Source organism: Oncorhynchus gorbuscha, linkage group LG18, assembly GCF_021184085.1.
Source record: "Oncorhynchus gorbuscha isolate QuinsamMale2020 ecotype Even-year linkage group LG18, OgorEven_v1.0, whole genome shotgun sequence".
Classification (NCBI taxonomy): Eukaryota; Metazoa; Chordata; class Actinopteri; order Salmoniformes; family Salmonidae; genus Oncorhynchus; species Oncorhynchus gorbuscha.
In genome coordinates, this window is record NC_060190.1 from 35,175,044 (window position 1) to 35,197,897 (window position 22,854).

At 44.8% G+C, this 22,854-nt stretch overlaps 2 protein-coding genes across 2 annotated transcripts; one reads left to right on the forward strand and one right to left on the reverse strand.

The window, feature by feature from the left end:
• Positions 1–304: 304 nt before the first annotated feature.
• fbxo42 (F-box protein 42) lies at positions 305–11,310 on the reverse strand. Its single transcript, XM_046312537.1, has 10 exons — positions 11,156–11,310; positions 10,131–10,410; positions 9,727–9,843; positions 9,437–9,571; positions 6,297–6,450; positions 5,916–6,026; positions 5,513–5,609; positions 5,283–5,339; positions 5,011–5,127; positions 305–1,988 (listed from the first exon to the last, which is right to left on the reverse strand). Exons 2-10 carry the CDS (start codon positions 10,399–10,401, stop codon positions 948–950), a joined length of 2,100 nt encoding a protein of 699 aa, XP_046168493.1. The 5' UTR covers positions 10,402–10,410; positions 11,156–11,310; the 3' UTR covers positions 305–947.
• A 1,325-nt stretch (positions 11,311–12,635) lies between these two features.
• On the forward strand, positions 12,636–17,384 carry LOC124003282 (SUZ domain-containing protein 1-like). Its single transcript, XM_046311402.1, has 4 exons — positions 12,636–12,783; positions 13,523–13,572; positions 13,672–13,941; positions 14,034–17,384. Exons 1-4 carry the CDS (start codon positions 12,733–12,735, stop codon positions 14,143–14,145), a joined length of 483 nt encoding a protein of 160 aa, XP_046167358.1. The 5' UTR covers positions 12,636–12,732; the 3' UTR covers positions 14,146–17,384.
• Positions 17,385–22,854: the final 5,470 nt, after the last annotated feature.

The following is a 22,854-nucleotide window of genomic DNA, read 5'->3' on the forward strand; positions in this document are numbered from 1 at the left end:
ACCATCAGAACATTCCACCCGTTGTCTTGGGCCCGCATATCAGGAAATGTACTCCGGAGTCTCGATGTTCCCGTCAGTTGTGTTTTGTTTACTACTGCATCAAGGTTATGCCATGCAGGTCTTTACTGGATGTGTTTATTTATAACCGTTATTTTGTAAGATGCAGCATAGCCTGGTGATGACCCAATAACAAAATACTTCCTGGACACAATGAATCGACACCTAATGAAACATGAATTTTGACAATTAGGCTTTTATTGTTTTACTATGCTTACAGTACACTGCAACCCACCCCCCCCACCCCAAAAAAAATCAACATACAATAGCATTTACACCCACACGCACTCACACCCAACATCAACATACACGCTTTCACACACACGTACACTCTTCAATGTAAACAATGCAGGCTGAGAGAGTGATTAAAAAAGCAAAGTAGTCAGCCATCCACTGTTCCTCCCTCTTCAGCACAGGGCTCGGTCAACCATTTACTTTTCTCTCCCTCTCAGTGCACAGCGGGGAGACCGAAGAGGAACAGAAACTGTAAATCTTTAGGGATCAATGGAAAAACTGCTGTCCTGTCGGGCCATTTGACCAACCATCTCACACACACTGCAGGTGTTGGGAGGTCAGGATACCCATTCATCCAATCCTCAGTCATAGCAACAACACCCTCAACGTCCTTAAAATGTACTGTCTGAAATGTTATATTCTTTGAAGTTATGCGATAGGAAGAGGGGGTAGAGAGAGAAGTAGAGGGAGAGAAGTTAGTGTGAGAGAAGAAAGAAACGCCAAGAATTAGTGTGACATGTTATTTTCCCCTGATCCTCTGCGGTAGAGGAATAAGACCTTGTTTCACTTCCCTTGTATGGGTCAGGATGGAAAATTGATCGTCCGTTACTTAGCAACACTTTCTGGCATCATTCACGACCCTGTCCGTCGTTACATTACCTCTTAGCGCGTACAAAGTACAAGGCGTTGGTTTTAGGGTAGTACTTCACGTTCTGCTTCTTGTCCATCAAGCCCCCGAAAATGATGAGCTCACCCCTCCCTTGGACCACTGTGTGGAGGCTCGTCTCGGGGGGACCCGTGACGGCGGCGGGGGTTCCGTTACCGTAAACCCTCCAGGAGACAAGACCGTCCCCTTTGGCTCGGGACACATCCAGTACATACATCTGCATGGGCTTGCAGTTGAGCGACTGGTACAGGGGCTTGCCCACGTTCAGGCTCTGGGGCGGGTGATGGCCAAGCCGCCGTGCGATGGGCGGGATGGTGTGTCCGTCAGCGGCAACCTGTGGTGGGCTGGAGGATGAGGGGGAGGTTCCCGCTGAAGCCCCGCTTCCACTTACTCCTGTAGCAGCCCCTTGAGACAATGGATTTGAGGACGATGGCATGGATGAAGAGGATGGGTTTTTGACAGCCTCCAGGCCCCGTCTCAGGGCAGCAGGGGACACCGCCCCCGGTGGAGTGAGTGGGGAGCCAGGAGCAGGGGGAGGTGTGTGCACTCCATTAGTGCTGAGTACCTCAGCAGAAAGGGGGTGTGTGGCAGAAAGGGTAGATTCCCAGCCGTAGTCCGACGAGACAGGGGGGTGAGAGGGCGGGGAGGCAGCCTGGGCAGGGCTGGTCCTGGGAGAGGGGGACGAGCTGTCGAGTAGTGGATGGAGGGATGGAAGAGGCGGGCTGTCAGGACCCTGGGAGGGGGATGGCTGCTGAGAGGAGCCGGGGCTACCCTCTCTGGCACCCCCTCTGGCCGAGGGACGGGGTCTCAGTGTGCCCCAGCGGCCGTTCACACAGGGGGCTTCCTCAGCGGCCCCCAGGACGACCCCGGCGGCTCCACTCCTCACAGGGGAATAGGAGCGCAGGGAAGGGGGCTCCGTGCCCAAGGGAGCGGGAGAGGCACTGATGGGTGAGGGCCGAGAGTTCAGGCTGGGGCTGAGGGGCGCACGGCCAGAAGGAGCCTGGGAGAACACCACCACACACTGCCCAACCTGGAGAGAGATAGAAAACAATGAAAGGAGGTTGAGTTGAAAGAAGAAATCCCATACACAACATCCCAACAGTGTTCACTGTTGTGAGACCAAGGCAGGATCCGACATTTACGATGGCCCGGGGCCAGTATGTGTCAGGCCAGTGGATCTCATCAGTCATTGGCTGGACCGGGTTAGTAATTTCTCAGCGGATTTTGGTGTTCCATTTCGACATTTACCTGCTACGTCACAGTCTTCCATTGAAGACCACATGTGAAAAAGTGCATCCATTTTTATGAGCAATATGATAGCCCGTTCATTCAACCACACTCCCGAGAGCCAGAACTTCTTGTGGAGTACAAGAGTTGATGCATTCACACTGCACACAGAGTTGAGCAGTCCAAAGTGAAAAGAAGCACTCGTCAATCCGCTCGCTGAGCTTATTTCTTTTAGGGAGAGTGATTACAAACCAGCAACAGGCTGGTTAGTGGCTACTGTTGACAGTCTGCAAGAAGAATGCTACAAAAAGACAAGTATCATTCCTCTTGGCTAGCCTAGAGCAATGTCTCTATTGAAAAGTAGTTGTCTAATGGGTAACCTTCCATTTTTAGATGCAAAACTCTTCTTAATACTTTAGGAAGAAAATGCACTATGCATAAGTCGCGCCGCCATTTCCTGGTTGTTAAAATTATAATAGTTTGCTTAATTTCAGTTTATGTGACAAAACAAGCAAGTACAGTGGAAAGCAGTGGTCACCAACCAGTTGATCGTGACCGACTGGTCGATCTCCTAGGCATTCCTAGTCGATCTCCAAATATTTCTGTAAAAAAGCAACGATAAAGCCTTGGGTTCCTCATTTTTTTTTTTTTGGCTCGTGCTGTTGGCGGTAGGTGCACCTGATTTAACTGCCCTGCGCGCCGGGTCGTCGACGTGTTCCCATTTAGAACCATAGCATATTTCTAATAAGTACAACCTCTGCCTTCCAGATGGGCCCGGGGGAAGCAAATCAAGTGCACTATAGGCCTACCACTGGCCAATCGGATGGCTCAGATTACAGTGCTGTAGTAACGTAGCAGGCGTAAAAGAAAGTTGATACTGTGAGATTTCAGATCTTTTAAAACCACGACTAGAGTGTCAACGAATACAGCAAAGAGCTGCTGTTTTTATGAGCGAGTTCATGTTTAAGGTTTTACTCAGCACTGTCAACACTTTCTATTCAACACTTTTATAAGCCATAAAATGAATGTTCTCCCAACTTCCACCCGCGCTACAACCAGCACTGCAGCTGCAATGAATTAGTAGGAAAGTGTATTGATAGGCTTGCATTGTTATTATTAGCGGCTTGGATCTTTTTATTTATTTTTTATATCGAGGAATATTTCACTTTCTCTGGTCATAGGTGTAACAACATGAATTTGTGCACGAGGCAGAAATAATGCAATGCGAGTTTCACCATCAGCCGGTGTCCCTTTTTGGTCAGTGTCAGAAAGGGAGAGCTGGGGGACGTTGAGAGGCGGACCCAGTCTGCTGCCCTCTCCCTCCGCTGAGACTGACCATCAGATGCAGGCTTCCTCAGCCTGGTAAAAAACTAAGCAAATGATTTCAATGTATGCTCACTCAGCTGTACCTCACAAGTAATACAACAACTGATCTATTACCGGTGTGATCATATAGCCTCGCTCAAATGTTGAAATATAAAAATAAATACAAATGAAATGGTCTGAGAAGAACAACAATGCATTGGAGGGGTGATAATGTTTTGGGCTTATAACCTACGCACAAATCTCATTACTACAGTAATGATTTTAATAGGTGACTGTTGCATAAGCTTATGTTTAAGTCATGTCCCAAAATATTTTTACGGTTGATCTCGGCTTACATTTTGACTCAAAAATTAAAGGTTGGTGACCACTGGTGTAGAAAATCATTGTACCATCAAAACCGCTGTAAAATATATTTACCATAACCAAAAATATTGTATTTTCAGCTGTTAGAAACTCGTGTACAAAACCGAAAGTAAAAGACACAAAATGAAACTTAGACTTGCTTTCAACGACAGACCTATAACCACACATTTCTATGCGAATTTGGTTGGTAGCCCATAAAGTTACAAATTGCAGATTTAAAAGGAAAATACCACTCAAAACCTATCTTTTGGTATTTGTTTCATTTGTCCACTGTTGATATAATTCCAAAATGTTTTGCATGTCAGCAATCAAGTTTTGAAGAACTCTATTTTGAATGTTTTATATCTTGAAAACTTGATTGCTAACATGCAAAACATTTTGGGATTTCAAAGAAGAGAATAATGTCCCACATTGCTAAATTATATTCCACAGCCTTTTAATATATACCATAATGTAGCATTTTAGTAGCTGAAAATATAGAAAGAAAGCATGTCAACCCAGGCCCTGGAGTACCATAATATATTTATAAACTACCCCATATCTGGGACAGTATAAATTCTATTCGGGCCAGTACATTTCTGACCAACATTTTTTTTTAAAAGAACATCAACAAACAAAACAGAAAACATCATACAATGTTATACATGCAGCTCCAGCCCATAAAAACTAAATTCCCAAATAAAAACACAGGTAATGTCAAGATTTGGTCAAGCCTCCCACCCATCCCGTAACCAACTTCTCAAATAGCAGAGGCAGTCATAAAGAAACACCAAAGGGTGAAGGAAAGAGAAAAGTTAGGTCACCCCACCAGTTGGTCCCTTACGGCTTAAGATTCCCTGCCAAAGCCTGCACTGTGGATGGCCTCGCCCTATTACATTTTACTGTTGTGGATTCCAAAGTAACAATATTCTGGAAAACATTCATCCAGTAAAATTCAAGAGCCAGCCCTGATTCCATCATAACTGCAAAAAACTAAGCATTTGCCTTAAGTGTCAAAGATGAGTCGTCATTCAACAGGTGCAGGCAAGGATCTGGGATAAAGTTTACCCTCATCAATCTTGACAGCGACAAGCATATAGCACTTCATAAATCTGTGTATAAAAAGGGGTAGGGAACGTATTGAGAGCCACACATACCCTGCAGGCGGGGTGGCACCACAGCTCTGGGGCTCCATGGTCATCGTTCTCAACCCTCAACTGCTGCCACGTCCAGGGTGGGGCACCCATGTGGAGGAGCCAGGCATCCTTCAGCAGCTAGCAGGGACATGAGAAAGAGAGGGGGGGGGGGGGGCAAAGTCACAACCAGCAAAACATCCACAGAAACAGTTCAACTAGCATAACACCGGTAGGCAGAGTTGCCTGTCCACGGAAAATAGTGCAGACTCCCATTCGAGAACACAGGCACTCACCGCATTAGGGCCTCCACAGCCTCCAAGAATAAGTAGAGTCTCGTTGCCAACCACAATCTGTGAAAGAGGAGAATATACATTTAAAACAGAGAACCACTGACACAAGCCACAAAAAATGTGACTGGTATTCTCTATTAAAAAAAAAATACAGATATTTACAAAAGAATCCGAAATACTGCATGATGGAGGTACAGAAGGGAGAAGGTGGGCGGTGAAAGTGTCATCCTGACCTGAGACTGGCCTCCTCGTGGGTGGGGGGACGGGCCAGAGATGGTTGGCTTGGACCAGGACCACTGCTCCAGATCCAGAACCCACACCTCGTTACTCCTGATCAGGGACCAGTGGAGAGCAGGGGGACACGGTGAGAGAAAACACACAGTGACAGATTCACACACACACAACTTTCAACACTGCAAAACAACTAAACCAGACGGTTTATTAAATTAGATGATTTCCTTTCAAGACATTCACACTACAACCTTCCTACATTGTTTCCTAACACCGCAACGGTTTTAATTCCAAGTGTTTGAACTGATGTGTGTCAGGTTGTGCAATTGTAGCGTCCGGTTTGGCACAGTATGGTAAAAATTAGCAGAAAACTCCAGGTAAAAGCTCCTCAAAGTAGTGACATACATTTGGCGTGCCCCTAGTGACCCTCCAAACACCACCATGGTGCTCCCTATGACAGAGGAAGAGTGACCGGCCATGGGCGGGGGACCGTGGGTCGTCACGATGCAGTTCCACCTGAGAGGGTATAGAAGAGTACGGGGTTAGTTAGATAGGAGGGGGAAAGTGGTAAAACACCAAGCACTGATGGCGAGGTAAGGCTACAGATATAGATATGGGAATAATGGGCCTTAAGACCTTCTACACAGACAGACTTCTCATGCGTAATAACACACTGACTATCCACCTGTATTGAGAGAATGAATTGTAGACAACGTGATAAAGCCACTCATTGGCTTCAAAGGGGCTAATTCATCTACCGTGTCTAGGTTCGCCTCTTCCTCTCACCAGTTTTTGGAAGGGGAGTATGTATGGATCTCATCAAAGAATCTCTCTGGCTGATGCAGTGGGTAGGGGCTGGGGCGAGTCCATCCACCAAACAGCACCAGCAGGTCTTTGTACATCACCAGGGTAGCCCCCGCTTTAGGAGACGGATAGGAGCCTGTGTGGGCAAAAGGAGAAATGAAAGAGCCATACATTCATACATGTTCTATGTCATACATACATGGGTTAGAAGTCCAGTTAAAAATGAGGGGAGGATTTTTTTTTTTTATCACAAAAAAAACAAAACATTTTAGATTAGTTTGTTCGATCATGTGTAAAACACACTGACATCAAAAAAACATTTTTTCCCCTCCTTCACTTCCCTTGTAATAAATAGATACAACAGGCAGCATCCACCCCAGGTGCTTAGGAGTGCTTACCTGAGGTCAAATCAAATCACATTTTATTTGACACTTGCTTCATAAACAACAGGTTTAGACTAACAGTGAAATGCTTACTTACGGGTCCTTACCCCAACAATTAAGAGAGGAAAATACTGACAAATAATAACACGAGGAATAAATACACAATGAGTCACGATAACTTGGCTATATACACAGTTTGTCCGTACCGAGTCGAGGTAATTGAGGTTGATATGTACAGTGGGGCGAAAAAGTATTTAGTCAGCCACCAATTGTGCAAGTTCTCCCACTTAAAAAGATGAGGCCTGTAATTTTCATCATAGGTAGTACACTTCAACAATGACAGACAAAATGAGGGGGAAAAAATCCAGAAAATCATATTGTAGGATTTGTAATGAATTTATTTGCAAATTATGGAGGAAATTATGGTGGAAAATAAGTATTTGGTCACCTACAAACAAGATTTCTGGCTCTCACAGACCTGTAACAACTTCTTTAAGAGGCTTCTCTCCACTTGTTACCTGTATTAATGGCACCTGTTTGAACTTGTTATCAGTATAAAAGACATCTGTCCACACCCTCAAACAGTCACACTCCAAACTCCACTATGGCCAAGACCAAAGAGCTGTCAAAGGACACCAGAAACAAAATTATAGACCTGCACCAAGCTGGGAAGACTGAATCTGCAATAGGTAAGCAGCTTGGTTTGAAGAAATCAACTGTGGGAGCAATTATTAGGAAATGGAAGACATACAAGACCTCTGATAATCTCCCTCGATCTGGGGCTCCGCGCAAGATCTCACCCCGTGGGGTCAAAATGATCACAAGAACGGTGAGCAAAAATCCCAGAACCACACAGGGGGACCTAGTGAATGACCTGCAGAGAGCTGGGACCAAAGTAACAAAGCCTACCATCAGTAAGACACTACGCCGCCAGGGACTCAAATCCTGCAGTGCCAGACGTGTCCCCCTGCTTAAGCCAGTACATGTCCAGGCCCGTCTGAAGTTTGCTAGAGAGCATTTGGATGATCCAGAAGAAGATTGGGAGAATGTCATATGGTCAGATCAAACCAAAATATAACTTTTTGGTAAAAACTCAACTCGTCGTGTTTGGAGGACAAAGAATGCTGAGTTGCATCCAAAGAACACCATACCTACTGTGAAGCATGGGGGTGGAAACATCATGCTTTGGGGCTGTTTTTCTGCAAAGTGACCAGGACGACTGATCCGTGTAAAGGAAAGAATGAATGGGGCCATGTATCGTGAGATTGAGTGAAAACCTCCTTCCATCAGCAAGGGCATTGAAGATGAAACATAGCTGGGTCTTTCAGCATGACAATGATCCCAAACACACCGCCCGGGCAACGAAGGAGTGGCTTCGTATGAAGCATTTCAAGGTCCGGGAGTGGCCTAGCCAGTCTCCAGATCTCAACCCCATAGAAAATCTTTGGAGGGAGTTGAAAGTATGTGTTGCCCAACAACAGCCCCAAAACATCACTGCTCTAGAGGATCTGCATGAAGGAATGGGACAAAATACCAGCAACAGTGTGTGAAAACCTTGTGAAGACTTACAGAAAACATTTGACCTCTGTCATTGCCAACAAAGGATATATAACAAAGTATTGAGATGAACTTTTGTTATTGACCAAATACTTATTGTGCACCATAATTTGCAAATAAATTCATTAAAAATGTGATTTTCTGGATTTTTTTCCTCATTTTGTCTGTCATAGTGTACCTATGATGAAAATTACAGGCCTCTCTCATCTTTTTAAGTGGGAGAACTTGCACAATTGGTGGCTGACTAAATACTTTTTTGCCCCACTGTATATATAGTGTATTTGGAAAGTATTCAGACCCCTTGACTTTTTCCACATTTTGTTACGTTACAGCCTTATTCTAAAATGGATTAAATCAATCTAAACACAATAACCCATAATGACGAAGCAAAAACCGGGCTCTGGCTGGGCCACTTATAGACATTCCGAGACTTGTCCCGAAGCCACTCCTGCCAATCCTATTGGAAGGTGAACCTTCGTCCCTGTCTGAGGTCCTGAGCAGGTTTTCATCAAGAATATCTGTACTTTTCTCCATTCATCTTTCCCTCAATTCTGACTAGTCTCCCAGTCCCTGTTGCTGAAAAACATCCCCACAGCATGATGCTGCCACCACCATGCTTCACTGTAGGGATGGTGCCAGGTTTCCTCCAGACGTGATGCTTGGCATTCAGGCCAAAGGGTTCAATCGTGCTTTCATCAGACCAGAGAATCGTGTTTCTCATTGTCAGAGTCCTTTAGGTGCCTTTTGGCAAACTCCAAGCAGGCTGTCATGTGCCTTTTACTGAGGAGTGGCTTCCGTCTGGCTATGCTACCATAAAGGCCAGATTGGTGGAGTGCTGCAGAAACAGTTGTCCTTCTGGAAGGTTCTCCACTTGAAACTTCACTTGGGGCGGCAGGGTAGCCTAGTGGTTAGAGTGTTGGAATAGTAACCGGAAGGTTGCAAGTTCAACCCCCCCCCCCCCAGCTGTACAAATCTGTTGTTCTGCCCCTGAACAGGCAGTTAACCCACTGTTCCTAGGCCGTCATTGAAAATAAGATTTTTTTATTAACTGACTTGCCTAGATAAATAAAGGTTAAAAAAATTTGAAGGTATTACAGACTGGGTCAGGGAGAGGCATAAAGCATAAATACCAACAGATACAGCAACAGACATAGTGAGCTGAAAAGGACGTTGAGTGTGTACCTGAGGCTAAAGGGCGGATCCACTCCTTACTGTTGAGGTCAAGTCTCCACAGGTCATTGAAGGCAGCATTGCAGCTACTCTGAGTGCAGCCCCCAAACACATACATGGACTGGTTGGAGTCATAGTAGCATGCACCTGCAACACAAACATACATGGTTTGAGTAAGAACTAGTTACACCTTCAACACCATGTCCCTGATACTTATTTTTGAAAAAGCACAGCCTAGTTGATTATCCAGCTTATACCATGGCCATTCAACTAAATTCCACAAAGCCGTGGTGTATACTGACTGTGTGAGAAGCGTTGAGTGATGGGTGTTCCAGGATATGGGTATGTACGACTCTCCCATTGGATGTAGCCATCCTGGACGGCCCGCAGAAAACCATGGTAACACTGATATGCAACACCTGGGGGGGGGGGGGGTTGGAGATGAAGTGAGTGACTCCTACGGTTTTCTATGAACTCATAACCACAATAAAAGCAACATAATAGGTAACACGTTAGTATCTTGTAACTTGTTGTTTTGGGTTGACTCCCAACTGAAAATGGGTCAAAGGTTACTGAAAATGGGATAAAGGTTACTTGCCCTTTTATAAGGTAATAACCACTAGGGTGTCTCAAAATGTAGCATCATGGCATGCTATTGCCTACTTTGGTTTAGTGTGGTTGTGGTGTCGTCAGAAGAGAGATATACCTTTGATGAGGCGGTACCACTGTTTACACACCAGTGCAGCGGTCTTGTGCTCTTGGTAAGGTGAAAGGAAGGACAGGATGTATTCTAGGACTTCCTCTGGTAGCTCCACCATTGTCCTCTCGCCCTCAACTAAGCCCTCTAGGTCCCTCTCTCTTCTGTTGGTCCCCATCTTCTCTTCTTCCTCCTGTGCCAATCCAACAGGCCTTGATCCATCTTCCTCTGTATCCATGGCAACAAAGTATCCATCCTCACTGTCTGAGGAGCGGGACATTCTTTCTTTCTGTAGACAAAGATGGGAGAAGTCACTAAAAAGGTGAGCCCAAAGACTCAAACAAGAATTGTAACTTCCATCAATTCCAACACGTCACGTGTTTTCAGGGTAGCATTCATCAATGACAACAAGGTGCAAATACACATGGCTAATTTAGCTAGCCACTATACAAGGCAAAACAGAGTAAGTTAACTATCTAACTAACTATATAATGTTTTGAGCAGCGAACGTAACGGTAACTGGTCTAGATAGCTAACGGTAGCTAACAAACATTCTTGGATAATTGATAGCTAATTTCTAGCTAGGAGTTCAGCTGGTCGTAGAAAATTAAACACATTTCATTGCCAGGTAGTGCTATGCTAAATTCATGTAACTTGTTTGCGTGATAATTTGTTCACCAAAGTGGTACGGTAGGTGGCACAATACAGTTAGCTGCATCATGTTAGCGTTCACCGATGTGCGCATCCATCCTGGCCCGCCCTTGATAATTAGAATTCCAGTCTATGGTAGGGCATCACATCTGTTAAAACTATGTGGCAAATCATGGACATTTTGCTACCAATCCGTGGGGAACTATGGTAGTTACACATTTCCTGAATCTCGAGATAGTTGGCTAGCTAGTGGGTTACGTTACTAGCTAGCTATATAGCTAGCTAATGTTTGCAGTCAGAAACGAGTGTTTTCTGCCCTATTTCGGTCAGGTTTTCAGGGGCAATATTTCCCTTCCAACCATAACCCCAACAGCTATATTCACCGTAATTCTGCAAGAATTATTTTGCTGGTTTTCTATCTTTTGACGTCTCTCTTCTCATTCCCTTTATCAGCTTCTGCAGTAAATCGCCATACTCCAAGCATTCGCCATCTTCCTCAGTGGCAGCGTCCTTCGCAATGCTGGAGCGCGCACGTAAATCGTGAACGGAGGAAGTAGAAACAAAAGCGGTGGTGAAGAGAATTGTAAAAAAATAGGTATAGGCCCATTGTACTAAAATACCATGACAACCAAACAAAACATATAAATTAAAATGCCTTTATTGTATTGATACCAATGTATTGATCTACACCAAGCTATTATACAACAATCTGATTGTGGACTACAGGAAATGGGGGGCAGCCGGTATCCCATCGACAGGGCTGCAGTGGAGAGGGTCGAGATCTTCAAGTTCATCTGTGTCCACATCACTAAGGACTTAACAACACACCAGCACAGTTTGTGAAGAGGGCTCAACAGCGCCTTTTCTCCCTCAGGAGGCTGAAGAGATTTGTCATATTCCCTCAGATCCTCAAGAACTTCTACAGATGCACCATTGAGAGTGGTGTCTGAGGAAGGCCCGGAAAATTGCCAAAGACCATGCCACCCCAGACATGGACTGTTCTCTCCACTACCGTCTGGCAAGCGGTACCAGAACATCAGGTCTCAGACCAACAGGCTCCGAGACAGTTTCTATCTCCAAGCAGTAAGACTGCTGAACAGCTATTTCCATGGCTGCCCACCCTCACCAACGGACTATCTACACTAACTCTATGCACACTCACAGGTCTCTATCCACATACTCACACACACTTACTTTGACACTCTCCTACACATACACCCCCCCCCCCCCACACACACACACACTATCACACATGCACACACAAATTCACCATATACACTGCTGCTACTATTTATTACTTTCCTGCTGCCTAGTCACTTTTATCCTGCTGCCCAGTCACTTTTACCCCTGCCTATACTTACATAGCTATCTCAACTACCACCATATCCCTGGCACATTGCTATGGTACTTAAGTACTGACCTTGTATATAGTGTAAAATCTTGTTTTACTTATTGTGTTTTTATTATATCTGACCTGGTATTGATTACATGCTCGTTTGAAGATTATATTATGGATGTTTCTATTTCTTTACTTTTAATATGGAACACTGCATTGTTGAGGAAGAATAGCTTGTAAAGTAAAGCATTTCGCTGTACTGTTTACACCAAGTTGGCATACCTAAACTAAAGGTCACTTACAATAACAAAGTTGGGACAAACTAAGTCATATGGAGAGATACGACCTGTAAACGTATAGCTACAATAACCTGTACAACATATAGGTCATCCAATACTCAAATCATTCAACATTGAAGTAGACCACACTTCCAGGTCAGGAATCAATGCGCGTTCCCGATGAACATGTGCAATGTCGATACAGTAGAGGTCGCTGTTGATTCTGTATTTTTTTGTTTTTGACTGCTTGGTTTTCGATTTCGCATCGGCGCAGACATCCAGCTAGCTACAGCGTGTGTTTGTATCGTGAACACTGAGCTCGTGTGTGGGTCTTGGACGCTGTAATATGGAAGATGAAGAGGTTTGCGAAAGCTGGGAGGAAGCTGCAGACAGCGGGGTGAGGAAGAAATGCGATGGAACTTTTGTTTTTAGGACATGAACTGTGTTCAATAGTCAGTGTGTGTGGTTGGCCTGTCAAACATTCAATGCCTTATGAGGGAACTGAAGCGAACAGCCTGTCGCCATGTCGGAGCCTCCGCTAGCTTAGGTTGGATATAGGCCCAAATTGAGCCATTCCAGGGTATCGTAAGTTGCAAAGGCCTGGCCGGGACTACAGATAACGATATGGTTTATTTTTTTTGTATCAGGCGGAAGTGGTAACGTCGTTAACTAGCGGCAAGTTATTGTTATGTAACTAACGTTATTTGGCTAGACGGGTCGTGGAAAGTGTCGCTAGTTAGCTAGCAGTTGTCATTCGGCTAGCAGCTAACGTTAGCTAGGCAACGAAATAATTATTAACGAACCATTTCGACAAACTGGATTGGCTATGTTTAAGCCAGTTAGGTAGTTAACTTAATAACTACACCATTTTGCAACTGTTGTGAAAATGCTTAACACTCAACTCAAATTTCAGCACTGGAATTAAATGTAGATAACTACCAAACGTTAGATCGGCTAGCTAGTGTGCTAAGTCGAATCTTGTTATGCCGAGTCTCCTTTCTTTTAACACATTTTCTCACCAGTGACTTATAACGAAAATGTATTAATTCTGAGTATCTATAGATGTAACGTATTCCTACGTTGAATAATTGAATTAAGAATGAAGAGGGTTTTATTTTTATTTGCCTGTTTACAAGGAAATTGAGAGAAGACTCGAAGCAAAGTTGAAGATAAGCCAGAAAACAAAGTGAGCGAAATAAAATCCAACTGAAAATATCCAAGTAAAGCTATAGCTATACAGCACAACTTATTTCTTGTTTAATACAAACTCTGCCCCCTCCCTCAGGAAATCCTCCATCTGCCCAGGTAGCTCCCCTATACGAACTGCCATGGTTATCCAGGATGAATCTCAACCTGCAGCCCCCCCACCTCAAATCCGAATTCTGAAGCGCCCCTCAAGTAACGGTTCCCTAGGGTCAACTAGTTCATCTAACCGCCCCACCCAGCAGCCGAAGTCACTGGCCCAGCGGGAGGCAGAGTATGCTGAGGCCCGCAGGAGGATTTTGGGTAGTGCTAGTTCTGAAGAAACACCTCAGGACAAACCCAGCCAAGACAGGTTAGACACCTACACTCAATGGTATGGGTTATGTAAACAATCTTATTGTGCTGTTTCTCATCCATTTACATTTCATTGTCTTTCCCCATTAGACCAGTGCGAGTGAGTGCCCAGCCACAGCCAGAACCGGTTCGTCCAAACAATCACCTGATCCGCCAACCCACTGGCCCAGACGGCACCACAGGCTTCCGTCACTGCAGATAGAGTGCAGAAGGGAGAGGGGGATCCATCGTCTCCATGGGGGCATGGTGTGCAGGGGATAAAGGGGGAGGTAGCATAGTGCATGAAGAGCAGAGTGGTGGGATGAAATTGAAAAATGTAGATTAGGACAAACAGAATATATTGGCCCACAGAATGAGATGAAGTATCCCTCCCACCCCTTTCTGCTGACTGTTGGTACGCTCATTGCCTTTCGCCCTCTGCCCTGTCTCCAGTCTGCGCAGAGGGTTGCAGGGAGATGGCAGAGAGGAGCTGAGTGTCAAGTCAGATCTCCTCTCTGTCCCACACTGTGACAAGGGCAGTCCCTCAGGATTCCACACACTGTGATATCTCCCATGATGCACCCTGAGCTGCCCCATGCCCCTCTCCACTGTCCCTCTCCTGCTAAGCACCAGGGTCCTCCTAGGTCCCGGGCATACCTGTCCTCCAGGGAAATGACAGACTGGTTCTGTGGAACTGAAAGGTGGCCAGGGGGAAGTGAGGAAGGAACCTTGCTCTGGGTGTGAGTGTAGGGCCATGGATAGAGCAGGGGAGTGACAAGGTGCCACTTCGTGTTAGCATGTTCAAGCAATAATTCCGAAATCAACATGTAAGCCCCGCCTTCTTTAGTTAGACTGCCTGTGCTGTATCTGTTAATATTCGTCTGTTTTGTTTTTAAGTTATTTCAACAACAAACAAACATTTTACTGTAATTTTATTTTTCTTTGTTTTTTTTGTTTAACATCTGGGCAGTAAACTGAATGGTGAATTTGGGAAGGTTGTTAGATTAATGGTGTCTCTTCTGTTATTGCATCTAGTTTTTTGTCTGTTTTCAAAGTGGGAATGATATAGAAGAAAAAAAGACAGAAAATGTTAGTGAAGCTGAATGTTTTATAGCATCTTATACAGGTAGTCATTGAAAGTAGTAGCCATTTTTGAAACAATACTGTAAGTATATGTTGAGATTAGGAAAAAATAGTTTATGGATGGCCAAAAATTAATCCTGTAAAAATGTCCACACTGCGTGACCTTGTTGCTTCATTTGTGAAGAGAGGGGCCACCGATGACGAGCATGAAGAAGGCCATCGCTTTCTTTTGATTCAGGGTTGTTTGAAGAGGAAGCCATTGGCTGGGAGTGTTTTAAGCAGCACCTCTGTTCTGTCCAGTCTTTCATTCTGTCTCTCCAGGGTTGCCTTACTTGGAGAGAGGAGCACTTGTTCTTTTACGATAAAGACATGCTGGATCAAGGAGAATGACAGAATAACAAACTGAGTTAGATGGAGATTGACATAAAGTTTCAATTTTTTGCTTGGTTAGAAGGCAATGTTATTGTTAAAGAGAGTGCCAAAGTTGAAAGGAAGCCCTTTTATCCCCAGCGAAGGAACATGTCATAGCTCTGTCTATCCAATCTATGTAGTTTTGTAAATGAAATGACAAACTACATCTTGGCTGTTTTAAACCATAGTAAATGTGTTGACTCAAACGCCTTAAATTAGCTTTGGTTTCATATTGGACCCCACAGTAACTGGAGGCACCTCAGGTTAATGCTCTTGGATGCTGAGATTTAAACACCCCCCCCCCCCCCCCTCCTTTAAAAAGAAAAATCTCCTCCCTGTAACCTCCCTTTCTCTAATTTCTGTCAATTGGCCCGCCTTAGATCTCAGGAAAGGTGCTTTTGTTGGCCCATCAGGCAGGTTTTAGTGCTGGAGTGGCCAAAAGCAAAGTCTTTGGTCTGCTCACATGTAATCCCAGTGGTGCAGTGACTGGCTGGAATTGTTGCACAGCCTAATATGTAAAGAAAATCACACCCAGTAACCTTATGTGGGTGTGATTTGGTTCTTATTTGGACTATACCTAGAGTATGTTACATCTGGGCCATTGAAGAGTACTCAATCATCCTTTATCCTTTCTAGGGATCACTGAGCAGAGAGGGCTGGACAGGTGAAAGCAATACGGTGGAGAAACCCAGGTGGATTATAGAAACCCCTGGGTGCGGTTTCCATACCGGTCTTGTCTACATGGATCAGAGAAGGGAGGGAGGGAGGGAGGAGGAGACTAGAGTCTAACCCTGGATTAGTATGATCCTCCTGAACAGGGTTAGGCTCAATTCAGTTTAATTCAGGAAGCGAATTGAAATGTAATGCTTGAATAGAAAATAGCTTTTTTATTTCTGAGGATTTATTCCGTTTGTGAAGTGAATTTGAATTCAAAACCGAATTGACCCCAACGATGCGCTTGATAAGCCTGCGCAATTCCAATAACTCAGCCATCGGATATGGGGCGACAATGAAGAGATGACGCTTTTCTCTTCTGTCATGCGAACACAACCAACAAATCAGCCTGTAAAGTTTTTTTAAAATTCCCTTTAATAAAATAATATTGAAAAGTAAAGTTAAACGCAATTGCAAATATTTTTGTTTGGTGTAGAGTTTTATTTTTCTATTTTGTGAAATGGAAAATGTGCACGTACTTTTAGTCAAATATTAGTGGTTTTACAGATACCAAGCATAGCTGAAACCATAACCTTAAATGGCCCTCTGACTACAGGAAGAATTTCAAATGCATTAATATGACAGAATTTTTGAGCAATCATGTGAATATGATATTCTGCACAACCAACATAAATTGCATTTCAGAAATGCTTAATGCAACCATTGTCCATTTTGGTCAATGCCCAATGAGCTCTTTGTGTGCTTTTGAAGTTATACCTATTGTACAATTATTCATTTTTAAAAACTTTCAGTTAGACTAATGCTTGAAATTATTATTCTAACCTAAACCATAGCAGTAAGAACTCCATATATGGCTAACTTTCTCTCATATTTTATTGAGCTGTTGTAGCTTTAAAATGAGTATGGTGCCAGACATTTCAGATTTCCCCTTGATGTTGTGGAGATATTTAATAGTCCTGTTTAAAAAAAAAACTGTCTTAAACCCCGCATTAAGCACCATTGACATGCATCTTGTGTTCTTACTAACCTGATCTAAAAATGTGTGTGAAGTGTCCTAATGTATATCTCCTTGGAACTGTCATATCATTGAACACTTGTGTCCTTTGTTTGTCTAGCCCAACACACTACAACAGTGGTATTCAAAAACTTTCGGGGGACCCCATTTTTTTCACTGATTTTTCTCACGACCCCAAATCAAATGACACAACGTTCAAATCGGTACATTTCTATTTTTACATCAACAAATAGCCTTCAAGTCGTACCATTTTAAAAATAAAACCAAAAAATACATGAGCTCAAAAGTGTTTTTCAATTATCTTTCTTAAACCCGTTTGTATATTGTCCAATACAAGAATCTGTACTCATATTAATACATTTTACGACCCAACTAGGAGTCATGACCGGGACTTTGGATACCACTGCTCTACAATGTGTGTTCAGGATGTGCTGTCTATTTTGTATGAATAAACTGCAGTAATTAGAGAACATATTCTAAAAGCCATTGGCCTTTTTAGACATGGACAAACATTTTTATTTAGGCAAAAAAGTAACATTTTGAGATGCAAATGTCAATAACATTTAAGTTATAGGTCATATCCATTTGTGTGCTATGTGCAGAAAGGTTAGCGTTTTACTGTGGAAAAATGTCCTCCTACAAGTAAGCGTAATGGGGTAAAGTACTTGTAAAAATACTTTAAAGTACAACTTAAGTTGTTTTTTTGGGGGTATCTGTACTTTACTATTTATATTTTTGATAACTTTTACTCCACTACATTTCTTAAGAAAATAATGTATTTTTTACTTAGTACATTTTCCCTGACACTCAAAAGTACTTGTTACATTTTTAAAGTGTCCAATTCACACTCTTATCAAGAGAACATCCCTGGTCATCCCTACTGCCTCTGATCTGACGGACTCACTAATGCTTAGTTTGTAAATGATTATTTAGTGTGCCCTTGGCTATCCATAAATAAAAATAAGAAAATCGTGCCGTCTGGTTTGCTTAAAGAATTTTAAATTATTATTTTACTTTTGACACTTAAGGATATTTAAAAGCAAATATTTTTACACTTACTCAAATAGTATTTTCTATTAAGGTATCTTTACTTTTTTTTAATGACAATTGGGTACTCATTCCACCACAGTGAGAGTTAGATTTTGCCCCAACCGGTAGTCCTTACAAGTGAAGCATTTTCCACCAAAAAGTCAACAATGTGGTTCTCCTCTGTAATTTCCCTGGTGCTGCTTAGAAGACTTGCTGTCCTGAAGCATTTCACACATGAGGCACTTACAGTGCATTCAGAAAGTATTCAGACACCTTCACCTTTTCCACATTTTATGTTTCAGCCTTATTCTAAAATTGATCAAATCGTTTTCCCCCTCATCAATCAGGATACTTTGTGTGTTCTTACCTGATCACTCAATGGAACTTTCAGCTTACTGACTTCCCTGCTTCGGTCCTTTCTTTGCCCGTGTTCTCTTTGATAAGCATGTTTAGCATCTCAGATCTCTCCAGAGATGTTGGATCGGGTTCAAGTTCGGGCTCTGGCTGGGTCACTCAAGGACTTTCAGAGACTTGTCCCGAAGCCACTCCTGCGTTGTCTTGGCTGTGCGCTTAGGGTTGTTGTCCTGTTGGAAAAGTAAACCTTCTGAGGTCTTGAGCGCTCTGGAGCAGGTTTTCATCAAGGATCTCTCTACTTTGCCCTGTTCATCTTTGCCTCAATCCTGACTAGTCTCCCAGTCCCAGTGCCGCTGAAAAACATCCCCACAGCATGATGCTGCCACCACCATGCTTCACCGTAGGATGGTGCCAAGTTTCCTCTAGATGTGACGCTTGGCATTCAGGCCAAAGAGTTCCATCTTGATTTCATCAGACTAGAGAATCTTGTTTCTCTGGCATTCTGGCAAACTCCAAGTGGGCTGTCATGTGCCTTTTATTAGTCACATGGGCCAAATACAACAGAACTTACAGTGAAATGCTTACTTACAAACCAACAGTGCAGTTAAAACAATACTGAAAGATTAGTGGAATCTGTGTGGGTTGCTGGACAGGTAGGATGACTGACAGTGTCGGTGAACAGGTGGTCACGTGTCAGGTGACAGAGGAATGTATGAGACTGAGGCAGGAATTCCTTTAACCATAAAGTGGTATATTTACTGGTAGTCTGTGCTGCATCACAAAGGAAACAAATAACATGTATACAATCAAATTCATAATCAAAGATCAAATCATAGCAGTCATTAACAATTCACATTACACAATATGTTTCAAGCGTGCGCTCCAAGCCGCGCTCCGCGGTGATAACTATAAACAATAACTGAATGGCCCACTCTCCCGATCACCACAGATCATTCTGATGAAAGGTAAGAGTCGGTGGACTTACGTGGATTCATGGACGCACAGAACTTCTGGATCAGATGGATTTAGGGAAGAGAAAGCAGCGAGATCAGGCGATGGCAATTTCCTCCTTTTATAGAGTTGAGATCTGTAGGACATTTCCACCTGACCTAATTAAAGCGCCCCTGGCCCAGCTGAGTAAATGGCAATTAATTAAAGGAGTATTCCACCAACTCCATGGGCCTTTTCTACAGCCACCCCGGAAATTTGTTAATTTCCACATTCCTCAAAAAGGCTCATTGCTCCCCATCCTCTGTCATCTCAGGGAGAGGAATCAGTCGGGCAACTGGCCGGATATATGTCCGGTTCTTCACCTGGATTTCCACTGATCTAACACGACCATCGGTCCCAGGCATGGTCTTAGTTATACGGCCCACCGGCCAGGAGGCTCGAGGCAGCTGAGGGTCCACCATCATTACTACTTGGCCAGTTTCCAGGCTGGCCATTTCTCTCCGCCATTTCCCTCTGTGCTGTAGACTTGGTAGGTAATCCCGAATGAATCGGGCCCAAAAATGGTCAGCTAAGATTTGGCTGTGTCGCCACCGGCGTCTGCCTACGAGGTTGGTATCAGCATACATGGCTTGAGGAAGTGACGCATCTCGACGTCCCATCAAGAGCATATTCGGTGTAACCGGATCGGGGTCAGCGATGTCTGCAGAGAGATATCCCAAGGGTTTGGAGTTCAGAATCCCTTCCACCTCTATCAGGACAGTCCTCAAGACAGTTTCAGTGACAGTTTGGTCCCCTAGTACGACTCGTAAGGCCGTCTTTACAGATTTGATCTCTCGCTCCCATGTTCCTCCAAAATGAGGAGCGCCTGGAGGGTTAAATTTGAATGAGATTTGTTGGTCCATCAGCTGATCCTGGAGGCTGGGTTCCATGGCTTGGAAGGCTTCCTCTAACCTGGCTTCTCCTGCCTTGAAGTTCGTACCTCTGTCAGCCAGGATCTCGTAGGGTTTCCCCGTCGGGAGATAAACCGCCGTAGGGCCATGAGGAAGGCTTCCGTATCCAAACTCTCCAGTAGGTCCAGGTGGACACATCTGGTTGTCATACACTTGAATAGAATGCCCCAGCGCTTTTCCACACGACGACCTAACTTGATCATCAAGGGGCCGAAGCAATCTACTCCTGTTGACCAGAAGGGTGGTTTAAGGAGGCGCAAGCGAGCAGGGGGTAAATCTGCCATTTTGGGCACCGTAGCTCCGGCCCGCCATCTCTGACATTCTACGCAGGCGTATTGGTGCTTACGAATGGCTCCTCGTCCTCCAATTATCCAGTAATTCCGCCTCATCTCCCCATAGACCCTCTCTGGCCCTGGGTGGAGAAGCCGCTCATCATAACTCTTGATGAGGAGCCTGGTAAGAGGGTGTCTGGAGTCGAGGATAATTGGGTGGATAGCATCTGGGTCCAAAACCTCCGCTTGGCGCAGCCTCCCTCCAACTCTGATCACTCCAAGGATTGGATCATATTCTGGGGCAAGAGAGAGAAGACGGCTGCCCTTAGCCACTTCCCTACCGGCTTTCAGAGCTTTTAACTCCTCAGGGCAGCTAACTGCTTGTGCTTGCTGGAGGAGTAGTGTCTCTGCCGCGAGGGAGGTAGGTATAGAAGCCACCCCATCTGAGGTCTGGTTTGTGGCTGTGATCAGATCCGGCAGTGTTTGGGATTGTGTTAGGTCAGGGAGAGCCGTTGTTGGTTCCGTAGAAATGCTGTAGCATTGGGCAGACTTCCTTAACTCATGAGCTTCAGTCGGTCGCGGAGGGGCCCCAGGCCTGGGGGCTGTCGGCCACTCGTTCTCTGGTTGGGACAAGAATGGTGGTCCCAAGCTCCAGCGATGGGGTTTAGCCCATTCCTTAAGGGTTTTACCTCTAGTAATGTCATCAGCAGGATTGTTCATGCTATCAACATACCTCCAGTCCTGGACTTCTGTTAGGTCTTGGATTTCAGCGATGCGAGTTCCGACGAACACCTTATGCCTGCAGGACTCCGACTTGAGCCAGGTCAATACAGTGGTCGAATCACTCCAGTAGATGACCCGTTGGATTGACAAGGTGAGCTCGGCTCGCAAGGTAGAGGCCAACTGGGCTCCGGAAAGGGCAGCACTGAGTTCCAGCCTAGGCATTGACAACTGCTTCTTGGGTGCGACCCTGGACCTGGCCATGACAAAGGAGACATGGGTGTGGCCTGCCTCCATAAGGTTATGAATCTCTCGGTTATGAACTTCTACAAGCTCAGGATTCTTCACCAGGCGTCGCTCTGTTCCACGCAGTAGTGAGAGTACAGCCCGTGTCGTGGTTGCCAGAGGAGGATGGTTGGGCACCCGTAGCAGTGGGGTTGCATACCTGCCAACGCCATCCATTTCAGTGGTGGTGGTGCTCTTCTCCAGGAGGTCTAATGCATAGGAGTCATTTTTCGAGCGAGTGACCTCCTGTAGCTTCCGGTTGGAGAAGGTGTCCATCTTCCATAGCATCTCAACATTCCGAAGGAGGTCAGTGGCTGCATCTGGATTGCTTCTGGTGAAGAGGACTTGCTGTGACTGTACAGCTTGGGTGGAGAGAAGTAGATGGGATGGACCTTGCACAGCCCAACCCAAGGATGTATGGACAGCAATGGGTCCTCCTTCTGGTCCAGCTCGTATAGGCTCAGTCGGGGTGACGAGATGTGGGTGGTCTGACCCAATCAGGATAAGTGGTGCTACTCTGGCCAGGTTAGGAAGAGGCAATCCTCGTAGATGAGGATATTGTTTCTGTAGAACACTTACCGGGCAGGAGTGCTCTGCGAGATTCAAGCCATCTGCCGTGAAGGCATTGGTGATGTTATAGGCCACGTCCCTGTTTCCTGAAGGTGAAATGCTAAAGGTTACAGCAGAGCCTTTCATTTGGATAACATCATGTCGCACCGTTCTGAGATTAAGGGTCTCGGGGTCCCTTCCAGGTTAAGCTGACGGGTGGCCGCTGTGAGAATGATTGTTCTTTCTGACCCATCATCTAGAACGGCGAATGTATCAATGCTTCTCCCTTCACTTTGCAGAGTGACCTTGACCACCTTCAACATGACCCTTGGAGACCGGTTCTGCTGGTCGAGATACAGCTCCTTTGCAGCTCCTACCATGAGCATACTCTGCTCCTTCTTTGCTTGGGGAAATAGATCATGCAACACGGTGAGATGGATTTCTTCACAGCTGTTGCAGGGTTTCCTCAATGTGCAGGTCTCCACCTTATGGCTACGGGCACACTTGTAGCATCGCTCGCCTGAAGTGATCCAGGCCTTCAATTGAGTTTGAGTGAGCTTTTTTACTCTGGGGCATGAGCCAAGGAAGTGCCCCTTACTATTGCAATATGGGAAGTAAGGCTGGAATTTGATGTTCTT

Excerpts from the sequence above, each read along its gene's own strand:
- fbxo42 (XM_046312537.1), bottom strand. The coding sequence starts at position 10,401 with ATGTCCCGCTCCTCAGACAGTGAGGATGGATACTTTGTTGCCATGGAT. Across the intron at positions 6,451-9,436 it reads GATCCGCCCTTTAGCCTCAG|GCTCCTATCCGTCTCCTAAA; the intron begins GTACACACTCAA and ends TTGCCCACACAG. Across the intron at positions 1,989-5,010 it reads GGTGCCACCCCGCCTGCAGG|GTTGGGCAGTGTGTGGTGGT; the intron begins GTATGTGTGGCT and ends ATCTCTCTCCAG.
- LOC124003282 (XM_046311402.1), top strand. The coding sequence starts at position 12,733 with ATGGAAGATGAAGAGGTTTGCGAAAGCTGGGAGGAAGCTGCAGACAGC. Across the intron at positions 12,784-13,522 it reads AGGAAGCTGCAGACAGCGGG|GAAATTGAGAGAAGACTCGA; the intron begins GTGAGGAAGAAA and ends CCTGTTTACAAG. Across the intron at positions 13,573-13,671 it reads AAGATAAGCCAGAAAACAAA|GAAATCCTCCATCTGCCCAG; the intron begins GTGAGCGAAATA and ends CCCCTCCCTCAG.